At 41.6% G+C, this 12,190-nt stretch overlaps 1 protein-coding gene across 9 annotated transcripts in view; it reads left to right on the plus strand.

The window, feature by feature from the left end:
* ARID1B (AT-rich interaction domain 1B) overlaps nucleotides 1-12,190 on the plus strand; it is a 320,001-nt gene that overhangs the window by 211,881 nt on the left and 95,930 nt on the right. For all 9 annotated transcript variants that reach the window (XM_015284230.4, XM_015284234.4, XM_015284235.4 and 6 more), the window contains one exon: nucleotides 8,020-8,263. In XM_015284230.4, the coding sequence (XP_015139716.1) occupies nucleotides 8,020-8,263 (244 nt within the window). The remainder of the gene's footprint in view (nucleotides 1-8,019; nucleotides 8,264-12,190) is intronic.

Here is a 12,190-nt window from a genome sequence, read left to right on the forward strand (position 1 = left end):
TCTGAATGCAGTATGGGGTAATCTGAGAAGCACATATGGAAAGCCATTAGCTTTTAATTGCAAGATGGGTGTGTTGAGACTCAGTAGGAAACAGTAGTAGTAAACAGTAAGGTATGTTGAACTGTGTGAGATTGTGTGGCTATAATTAAAGAGCTTCTCCTACATGAGAGACTCTTCATAGACCAGTTGAGAACCTCTGCATTGCGATCAATTGTAGACGTACTGCATCATAGGCATATTGTGAGTTTTATCACATTTCATTTTATGGTATCCTGAAGAGATGTTCGCTTCTTGCTTGAGCTGCACCTGCGAAATCTCAGGCTTTTGAATATGTACCTCAGGATAGATGGCCTGTTTCTGACTGCGTGTGCACTGCGCTTCCACAAGTATGGAAGCCAAAGTAAATGCAGTAAAGGGAGTAAGCAGTAATTTCTAGTTCGTACTGCTGCTGCCCCTGCTGAAGTTTCAGGTGTTTTTCAAATCTACTGACCCATACATTCCTTATGGAATGTCTTACCCTTTTGTCCAAATTTGTGTTTGTCCATCTTGTGAATCAGTACTCCTCCTCTGGCATACTTGTTCAGATTTCTTTCAAAACCAGATACGAAAACAGAAAAAGTAGGCAATGTGAGAGGAAGAAGGGAGTGTGTTGTGTTTTCCTTGCGGCTTTGTGGTGCTCAATTCAGTGTAGACTGACTGTTGCAGTCAGAAACAGACGTAGAGAAGCAGATTGGACTGACCAGCGCTAAGTTGTCTGATGGCCGTGCAAATTCTAAGCCTACTGAAGAAAGGAAGAAGGATGGTGGCCTCCAAAATACTAAGCTCTTGAGAGCTTTAAAGGTTCTAGGCTAATGCATATTTACCTTCAGTCTTCTTCCTTTCTGTTTTATGCTGCTGATTTAGTCTGCCTTCTCCCCAGAGAAGTAGTACATCGTCTGGATAATGGTTGGATTCCAAAGAGGTCCAATAGAAGGAGGTTCTTTTGTCTTATTTCATTGCTCTTTAAATGAGATAGCTTTAGTGGAAGGGATTTCACGTTTGTGTTATTATTGACACCGAGGAAACTGAATGAGTAGTATTATATGAGTATGACCAGATTTTCTTTGGTTGCTGCTAGGCAAATACAACTTTTCTTTCCTAGGCTTGGGGGCAGTTTGTTGTGTTTTCCATTGATTTGGTTGTTTTAAATGTTGGTAATTTATTTGCCGTAGCTGCAAGAGTTGTTGGCGGAGGATTTTTCTTTGCTACGATACTGAGGAAACAAATGGCTCCTAAGGGTTCTTGGCTTTCTGTTTTTTAAATTTTATTCCCAGAAATTCTACGTGCTAAGCATTCTGCTTCAGAGGTAAACAGTGAAGTTTGTATCCTGAGAGATGCAATGTTACTGTTTTCCTGTTCTGGAGATTTACTGTTTACTTCTGACATAAAAAAGTATTGCTGCCAGACGAGCTCTTTGTCTTACCTGTTTACAGTCTTTGCTAGACTTCGTCAATTTGCTCTGATAGCACATGGGTCATTAGTATTTATTGTTTAATGTACGGGAGTCGATGTTTGTGAAGTTATCAACTTTTTTATGCCATTAGGAGATTTCTTGATGCAGCTGGAGACCCGGGACTCCCCTTCCCATTACCTGTCAGGGAATTACAGACCACATAATGACTGGCACTCAACTCTGTCAGCAAGGAGCAGAGCTGTTGGTGTTTTCACGTGTTTTTTTTTTTTTAAGGCTGCTGTGTCAGTTTTGAATATCTAATTCTCTTAAGTTGTTTCTGCTGTACAGTTCTTGTCTGGACAAGCAAGTAAGTTTCCGTTGTGAAGCAAGTGCAAGCACAGAAGTATGGCTGCATCTGTCTTAACAACTTCTAATCTCGTGTCTGACAGATATGGATTTATCTGATCAGATTGCTGTGGTGTGGTACTTGATCAATTTGTATGGGTTTGGATATGCTGGAACCACAATGATAGAAACCAGCCGTAAGTCATCCGAAAAAATTGAGAAAAATTATCAATGTAGTTTAAAATAGCTTAAAATACACACACATAATCTTTGTCCTGAATACACATGGTGTTATGCTAGGATTAATTCCTAGAAAAATAATGGACTTCTTGAAATCTTAATGCTTTTCCTAAAAAACAATGTTTTCTGTGCAGCTTTAATCAGAAAGATTTTTTTTTTAAGACTGGGAATTAATTTCATATCCAAATGAAAGGTAAGAACTGTCCAAAGCAGTCACTTGCTTAGTGATTAGCGAAGTGATTAGTGAGCTGTGACTTGAATCTGGTTTTTCAGGTTGTCTTTTTGTGGATAATTTCTTGAATACTGATGTGATTCCAGAATCCCACCAGTTGAGAAGACAGAAGGCAGAGCACTGGCACTGCATTATTTGCTTAAGCGAATATTGGGCTTTTGGGAAAGATTTTGCATCCTAGGGGACTTTTCAGTGTCACCTCTCAGAGGAGTTGTTGGGTACTGATAGGAGCTCTTTCCACAAATGCCAGTACCTGGAATGGTTTGAAGAAACACGTGAGGTCCTTTCCTTACTCATGTCTCAGTAAACACCAAGGTTTGAGGATGTGCATGAAGCAGGACTGCCATGCCTGGCTGGGCTCTGCAGCATCTCAGTGTGGGAGCAGGCAGCAGGGGATGCTGGGCACAGAGGGGTTTCCCTGGCAGTCTCCATGGCCCCGGTGCCTACGCCTTCTCCCAGTGGTGCAGGAAATGGAGGCTGTTAGCTCGGTGCTGTCTAGACAATGTGACCAGCAGGGCCTTTGGAAGGCTTCTTGAAACGTGCTATTATAGGCCGCTTTGTGATGAAAAGAGGTCTTACAAATATCTTCAAATTTAAGCAGCGCCATTGTGGGATTTTTCTTTGTGTGCGGGTGTGTGTTTGTCAGCCAAATCATTTGTTCAAAGTTAATCTCAATTACAGAGTGTATTGTTCATAATCCCCCACGGTCCCAAAACAATAGCAGAGTGGATGTCTACTTGAATGTATATTTACATACTTAAATGTAAAATACGTTGGTGTGTACATATAATTTCACTTTCAAAGTGGTGATTCGTTTTGAGGAGATGGGTATTTCCTGCGGGATTCTCTCTTGTAAGCAGTACCATCCTCCAGCCCAGCAATCCTGCATGGAGGCCCAAGCCAGGTGGCAGCAGCTCTGACCCCGCAGGCAGCCCTCCAGTACAGCTCTGTGCTGGGATAAAGCTGCCATAAAGCTGAGGGCTGGCAGGCCGTGGTCCTCAGCTTATGTGAGACCGGGGGGGCTGTGCGTCTTTACTTGTGGTATCTGCAGAAAGCCTTGGCTTTCTTTCTGCTCCCTGAGCAAAAAGAGACTGATAGGCAGTAGCCAGGAAGTTGAGGTAATTCCCAGGTTGTACACACTATGTAGAAGCCCCCAGACCATAACAGCAACCTTTCAGTGAATTTAGCTATCATTTAGCAACGTAGGACCTTACTTAGTGAGGTGTTGGGTGTCTGCTGGATCTGTTGTACACTTCCGTGTTTTGCTGACCTCACAGAAGGTTCTCATCATTTTTCAGCTGTAGGTATCAAGCAGGGGATTCCTTTAGTAAAGTCTCATTTATGTTTTATGGCTGCTGGGACACTCTCGAGCAAAACCAGCAGCTGCACAACGTGTTTGCAGTGTGCATTTTTGCTTCACAGTGAGTGCTCTTTTCCCGTCGTGCTGTGTAAAATCGCGGTGTTGTTCCTTCTTACTGTAGTCTCCTTTTTGCTGTTTATTGAACCTAGGACTATTCTTGGGTAAGTTACTGTATTGTATTATTACGTGGAACTTTCTGTGTTTTCTTTGTGCTCTGCTTGTCAGTAACTTCAGGTTTCGTGACTCTGTGCGGTTAACTTCCTTCTACTCCTTGCAGTAGGTAAATTGGTGTGCTGTTGCGAGTGGCTCTCTTGTCAGGCTGATAAGATCACGCCACCAGGAGGGCATAACGTTGTAATCCTGAGCACAATGCAATCCTGTTCATTTTAGCTCTTGTACTTGTCACAAGGACAAGAACAAAGGTTGTGTATGGGTGGAAGGTGAGGCTAGAAGTGAGGATAAAACACTTAGCTGAAAGGGAGAAATCCTGCGCCGGGACGTTTTGGTTTCTAATCAAAGTGTTATCTAGAAATGAACTTTGAAAGCTGGTTGGGATGTCCTGAATAATACAGAGCATAATGCTGACTGAGAATACAGAGTGTTGGTAAGGGTTCGTGACAGAGCGGGGGAAAAAATATGTCCTCTATTTTTCCTTAGATTTGGTAGCACGTTTGAAAATACAGTCATATCAACAGGCAAAAGTACTAAGATTATTCTACAAGAAATAGGTCTGTATAACAGGAGGTTTCTGGTAATTCCAGACTTGCTATATTTTACTTAAAGAAGGTAGTGCTTTCCAGATAGAACCTCTAAAAAGAGGAAAATTTAAGACATGCCTTAGGGTATGGGGACTTCAGCCCCTTAAAAGAATCCCTGCAATTACCTAACCTGCCAACTTTCCAACAAGATAAATGGAGGCACTGTAGCTTGAAGGTGCCTTGGTTTGAATGAGATGCAGTAAGTAAGGTCTCTCTGTTCTTTACAGGAATCATAGATCTGATAGTACTTATAAAAGAAGAATAGAGTTGGTGCCCTGCTGACTAAATTGTCCTCTAGAGGAGTATTAGTTACAGAGCTTCTTTGTTAACTAGGCTGTATGCTTAAACCACTGTGAATTTCTCTTATTAGCAGGCTTTTTAATAGCTTTACATATGGACATGCTAAGTAAATGCAGGTATATCCATATAATTTATGCATATGATGTGTACGTGTACAATGTCTTCTATGTAAATAAAAGTTTGTGAAGTGCAAATTGCACGATTTCTTTACTGTTCTGCTACGCTAAAGAAGAACACAAGCATTGAAATACTGATAATAGGAGAACAGTAAGCTAACTTCTGCTGTTTCGGTATGGGTGCTTCCCATAAAGTCTTTCTTGTTCTTCTCCTCTTTAATTTCCCAATCAGCTCCTGTGGATATAACAGGTTTCTAAAGCCTTTGTGTGCTGGAAATTTCCCAGTTGCTTACCTGCTCATACTTTTACCTTGAAAGATGAAGTGAGTCCGTGAAGTGCTTGTTTGTAAAGAGTACACACTAATGGTTTGCAAACCACCCTGGACAGAATGGCTGATAATTCTCGTTTACCCCATGGCAACACAAAGTAAATGTATAGTGTATAGCCCAGGCACCTAAATGGACAGCAGACCTTTCGTACAGTCCTGGGAGCAACCTTATTATCAGCTGTCACAGTTGATGTGATCAATACCGTTGCTATGATAACCTCCTCGGCAGAGGAGCCGGATGGATGGCCGTGTTGATGTGCTCTCCCCGGCCTCAAAAGGACATCCTGCTGCACGCATGCGTGCAGCACAATAGGGCCTGTGTTCATTGCAGGAGGGTGGCACAGCCCCGTGCTGGCATCCTGTGAGCTGCCTTCTTTCTTTTCTGCTTTTATGAATGAGTTGCGTCAGGTTTGCGAGGAAATCCCTTGAAGGCATGCACTTGAGGAAACGCCTGGGACGTGTCAGTCACTCCACCCCCACGGGAGATTAGCACAATGAGAAGTCATAATGCGACCTGATGGAAAAATGAACTTAGTTCTTGTCCCCACCTTCTTCCACACACAGGCTCAGCGTGTCAGGGAGGTGCTGGGGGGAACTGTCAAGTTGTGCCTTCATCTCTGCACGGCCGATAATTTCAGCACGGACGCTGCTAACTGCTCCATGGGTTTTCTCGTTTTGGTTTGTTTGTTTTTCAAGTACTCTGTGGCTTACCGAAGCAAATGAAAGCTTTAATCCAAACATCATTTAAAAAAACTTAGTTAGTCTAAACACAAAGCCGTGTGTTTTCTCTATCTTTTATCAGCTGGGTGCCTATCTACTTTTTTTACACAGAATTTGTATTCGTTCTGAATAGGCCCTTTTCTGCTGCATTCGGCTTTTGGGGTTTGATTATATGCTTTTCAGCAGCGTTTGTTTTATCAGCACTTCCTGCAGCATTCGTTCCACATTACGACAGCAGAGATTTGACTCCGCTTAAAAGAATACCGTATGATGTATGGAAAAGCAGTAATTGCTTACCTGTTTGTCAGATGCATTCTACTGTGAACACTTCCGGCGTTACTCTGTGTAGTATCAAGCAGTGCTATTTCTTGTTTACATTTTCTACAGTAAACAGCTTCAAAAAAGAAACAATGCAAATAGTTTACTGCCAGCATCACATCACAATTAAATTTCCATTTATAGGGACTTGGAACTGTTCTCTGGTGAACGCTGAGTTCACACATAAATTAAGTTTGAAAACTTCAATCTGTGTTTTCCGTACGTCTGATGAAATACAAACACAATTTTGTGCTTGTCAGAAAAAGCAAAATTAACCTGTAGTGAGAGTTGGGCCTGCAGTATTGTGTTTAATGCCCGTCTGGGAGTAGGGGGTCTGAGGTGTCCTGCAGAGAGCTAAGTTGGGACAGTTGTATTTATGTACACCTTTATGCATGAGGAGGAGTAACACATAGCATTCTAGGTGGCTTTTTATGAATGTTAGTGGTGCTTGAAGTGCTAATCCTACTATTTCCGTGCCTTGGAAGACTGACTGTCTATTAGGGGAGGCTAGCTGTGAGCCTCTTGTGATGGAGATCAGGCAGCATTCTCACTCTGAATACATCACTTTGAATTTTGTCCAAGTTCTGTAATTTCTAAAAATAACTTTATTTTTGTTATGAAAATGAGACAGCAGTTAGTCCTTGCTTCTTGAGCTCTTTGCCCAGGCAGAGCCCAGCTGTCTTTGTGCTCCTCAGATGCCTGGCCCCGTTGTCTCCAGAGGAACTGCTGGCATGAGTCAGACAAATGAAATCACTGTCAACCAGAGTAGCATGCTCTGTGTCATCCCAATTATTTGAGGCCCCAAAGGTCAATTCATGACTTGTTTTATATGTGAAATAGCTCTCTGCCTTAATTCACTAATAGAAATAGCAGTGTGCTCCGTGGCTTGCGTCTTGCCAAGTAGTGATGGAAGCGCAGCTACCTTTCTCTTTTCTTTTATCGTGCGATCTTCTTGTCATGCTTAGGAATTAACATTTTTTTCCTGAAAGTTAGAGGGCACGTCACAACATTCCTATTTTTTCACGTCTGATTTTACAGTGATTTAAAACCAAACTACTCCCACAGATCCAAAGATGGGTGTAAGTAGCTTTATGAAATATGCCCGGCAATTTGTATTTAGAATTTGGAAGCGCATTGACCAGTGGAGGAAATTCCTCATCCAAAACATTGAAAAATGCAGCAGTTTTGAAGTGAAATGGAGCAGCTGTTTTGCGGTCTACTCAGATAAAATTGAAGAGAAACTGTGAACTGGATGCTGGTCAAACTGGTGTTGGATGGAAATACAGAAGCAGCCTTCCTTACTCTCAGGTGGCCGATGGGCTCTGGATTGCTGGTGAGGGCAGGGCGTTGTTGTTTTCCCTCTCCTGCAAGGTGAAGGAGCTGAACGCAGATATTACGAGGGCTGCGTATTTTACACTCTTCTTCTGTCATTTTGATGATGGTTTAAAGAGTGAAGTATATAAGCTGTGATTCTAACGGGAACAATCCCAAACATGAAATACTGTGTGGAAGTGAAATTGATAACTCATTTTTATTAGCTTTTGTATGCTCAGGTAGAATTTGTGGGATTAATTCTGAAAGCTTAATCCAGATGGAAAAGGTTAAATTCAGTGCTGAGAGAATTTGGTTCCAATTTATTTGTTACTGTTGCTTGTTCTTTTTCTCAAAAGAATTAGAGATTAAGTGGAGAATTGTGCATACTATCCTAATTTACTGACATCACTTAACTATATGAACCAGTATTAAAGAAAACCTCTTAGTTATCTACTGTAGTAAGTAAACAAGGAGACGTGGTCACCATGCCAGCTTTTATGTCTTATGGCTCGTGTATTAGTTCTTGCCACTAATGTACTTTTTCCTTTTTCCTCAGGATTTGTCTGGATCCATTGATGATTTGCCGACTGGAACTGAAGCAACACTGAGCTCAGCTGTTAGCGCATCAGGCTCTACAAGCAGCCAAGGGGAGCAGAGCAACCCTGCACAGTCTCCATTCTCCCCTCATGCTTCACCACATCTCTCTGGCATCCCTGGGGGCCCGTCGCCTTCCCCTGTAGGCTCTCCTGTTGGAAGCAACCAGTCTAGGTCTGGTCCCATTTCTCCAGCAAGTATTCCAGGTAAGCTTGTTCCAACAAATACAATTAGTAGATTTATAATTATATGTTAAAAATACTTCTAGATGGATAATTCATAATTGTAGGAGAATTCTGCGTTTTTAGTGTCATCTTCTCTTAAGAAATGCATAAATAAAGCAGGGATAATTTCAGCTTCCAAGTCCATCCTCAGAGCTCTCAAAATTCTGAAATTGACTTCAAGAGTGTATTTGTTAAGTGTCTTTTTCATGGCTCGGTTCAGACAACTAATACTACTTCTGTGTGTTTGGTTCATGTATCATCTATTTATCACGTACTTACAGGACCCCTTTTCTATTTTTACTGTATATTTTTATTGTCTTTGGCTCTTGGAGTTGTATGGTGACTTGTGACCCTTAGCACAAGGCATAGATTTTTCAGCTTTGTGTTATAAAAATGGAATTTAGGAAATGGGTGTGAAATTTCTTATGAGATCTTAATATTTGCAAAGATCAACTCAATACTAGGAATCCAGCCTCTGTAGTATTCTAAACAACAGTGTTACGTTCGCCACTCGCTCTGCTTTGACAGTGTTGGTACAATATCATCCTTGTATATTCAGAAATTTGTGAAAATCTTCTAAGATACTCAGAAGAAAAAAAAAAGATATTTGGTATTTCACATGAGTTTGTTCTCTTTCTGATGCTCAACCCTTTTATTGTTTTCTGACATTTTGAATGCTAGAGAAACTCCAAGTAGTTGGACAGCACTGGCATTACTCTGAGGTGACATCAGTTGCTGACAAAAGCACAACGAATCAGCATGAAGCTCAGTTAAAAGGAAGAGAAATTGCAGCGTTTTATCATTAGATGTGCTGTAGACCAAATGCAAGTTAAGATGCAGTGAGCAGGATGTGTTTTGGTATCCCATACGAAGGTTAAAGCAGGGAAGTGGACATGCCTATCTGTATACGGAGGTCAAACTAGATAAGCAAAGGCGAGTAAGCTCAGTGCACTCATGCTGGTTGCATCTGCAATGAGTGTGTCAAGCCCTGATGCAGCATGCATGCCCCATAGTCATTTCTTTTTCCCTCTAGCCTCTCTCGCTGGCAGCATGTGCTCAGGTGGAGCAGGAACAGCAGGAAAAGTGACAAGACAGAAGCCTCTGCATTACAGGCAGGATGGTGACCTTGTATTTGCTGTGCATCTCCCACTGCGCAGTATAGAAACCCTTCCCTGTTATTGAGTGAAGTCAAACAGTCCACCTAGCTGGAAAGGTAGCTGTTCCCGCAGTCTAAGCCAATACTTGCACTTCACAATCAGGACCCAATTTGGTGGCTTTACAGGAAATCTTGACTTCCTTCCTGTCTTGTCTTAGTTTGTAAACTGAAGTTCTGATTTCTTGGAAATCTCTCAGCTTGATTCAGTTTTGGCTATCTCTGAACAGTCAGATTTGGGCAAATAAATTGATTGATATTTTAGGTGCCTGATTGCTGAGTAGAGGAGGAGTGTTGTGAAGGTGAAAATAGCTTTATTGTAGCCATGACAGAAAAGCGTGTGAGCAGGATGATTTGTAGGGAAAAGTAGTAACTTTTATCAAACCAGTTAATTTCTTTGGGGTAAAAATAGAGGAGGTTTGGGCTGAAAGGTCAGAATCAAAGTCACTTCTCTTCAACTGAGTCCAAACTTCTGTTTCTATTGCTGACCTAATGAAAAGCGTTAGCTCTTCATAGAAACTGTGTCACCAGTTTGAATGCAAATTTTCTAGTCTGTTGTGGTAATGCAAAAGACATCTTAAGAAGTATTTTAATGGACCGCACTAAATTAGAATTGCCTGCCACTGATTCCCTGGCTTGGGCAACCTTCCTCTCTCTCTCCCTGTTTTGATAAAGGTGAGCTCTCAGTTGTGAGCTGGTGCACTGCTGTCTTCTGAGGAAAACCAGGCAGCTTCATTAGCTCTGCTGCTCCTGTTGCTTTTCTCAAGCTACAAAATGGAATGAGTAAAACCTCTATTTAAAACCCAGTCACCAGTGGGACGCTGTTGGATGCTTGGGTTTCCAGGCCCTGTGAACTCCACTGTGCTCATTGTTTCTCCCCGTTCACCTCACTGCTTTCCCACCGTTGTGCTTCATTACTAGGGTTTTATAGGCTTCTTCATCTGCTATATTCACAGGACACACTGGCGAAAAGTAATACAGAGCTTGTCTGCATCTCTCTGGGCTGCTTGCAGTGTTCAGGTTGTGGCTGTTTTTGAACATATACTGTGTAGTCTAGCGTCTCTCCTCTAATAACGTTGTTCCACTCCTATTTTCCTCTTTCTTCTCACCCTACCCTTGTTTGTTCTGACCTCATTCCTCTCCTATTACCTCCTGCAATGTTGTGCCACAGCTTCTCCATGTGACATAGATTGGCTCTTTCAATCATTCTCTCTCCAGCAAGTCATTGTAAAATGAGCAGCTGTTGTGTTGCTGATAGCTATGGCTAGGGAAAGCCAAAATGTTGCAGGGGGTTCTTGGTGGGAAGGCCTTTAAAATAAAGGTGTTGCTTTCCCAGGGTGTACTGGAAGAGAAGCATCCTTTTCCTGATGCCTCCTTCATTGCAACAAAATTGACGACTAATTTAACATCAAAAGGGCAGGAAAACAGACAGCCCCCTATTAAACCTCCCAAATGGCTGATTCGGTTCCACTGCCTGTTTAAACTGCTTCCCCACCCCACCGCAAATCTGTCTTGCCGTATTGCTTTCTGTCACGTTGTGAATTTCATGGGAATGGACTGGCACAGGCAACGCTGGCATTGGCACATCCCTAGCTCAGTGGGCATTTCCTTCCTGTACTCTGAAATACCGGACAGATATTTTGTGCAGTAAGTGGCACACATATACTGCCTTTGTCTCCATTTGCAGTACTGGAATAGATCAGGGAGATTAATCTCTGATAGCAGAAAAAGCAACTGTGGTGTGTTTTGTTTTTGAGAGGGTTTTATCTCAAAAGGGTTAACACTGCTCTTTCTGACACGCTTTTGTTACAGGACTGAAATCTTACTCTTTTACCATTTTTAATGATGTAAAATGGTATTCTGATGTCCTAATAAGTGACTCACTATTCTACTTTGCCAGAATTCCTGATCTCTTTATTTTGTAGCCATCTTCGTAATTAGGGTTCATGTTCTTCCAAAAAATGAGATGCGATGCCCTGCACTGCTTTAGGTCTTTAGCCGTGCCTGATTCAACCCTGAACCATTAGTGGAAGCTGACACAGCACATCATCAAAATGCACGGCTGTTGCCAGAAGACCTACTGGATGTTAATTTCACTTTTTTTTTTTAGCTTCCTGCCCAACCATTCCGGTTTACCAACAAAGCAAAAATGTAAATACACAAAACTCTTACTTTCTCCCCCTCCTACATCCTCAGTTTTGATCTCGGTGGCCAAAGGCTTTTGTCAGCTCTTTCTCCCTTGTGGTGTAAGCAGCAAAAATTTTTAATATTAAGAGTTGTGTTGAAGATTGCTGATAAGCCAGGGATCGCTTAACATGTGATGGATGAGCAGATTTTGTATGAGTTAATAGATTATATTATTTTTAAACCTCTGCAGTAATTTTTATTTGTATAGAAAATAAGAGTATGCTATACTAATGATTAACAGCACATACTGCCTTCAGAAATTACAGTGTATAAGTATTTTTTCACATACATCAGTATTTTGACATACACTTTTAATATATTTGAGGTTACTGTCTGAACAAACAAGCTTATTTTCACATTGTAAAGCATAAGCTGCACTGTAGTTTTTACTGTTACAATTATATCAATGTCTCCTTTTATAAAGGAGTCTCCCTTTTCATAAAGAAGTTAGAATTTTCAGGAAGAAATCCATGTGTGGATACTCCCGCTTAGGAATGCCATTGCCGGTCTTCTTGATTTATGCTGACCAGTGGTCAGCACCCTCCTCTGATTAAAATTACCCCGGATCC

This window comes from Gallus gallus, chromosome 3 (genome assembly GCF_016699485.2).
Source record: "Gallus gallus isolate bGalGal1 chromosome 3, bGalGal1.mat.broiler.GRCg7b, whole genome shotgun sequence".
NCBI lineage: Eukaryota > Metazoa > Chordata > Aves > Galliformes > Phasianidae > Gallus > Gallus gallus.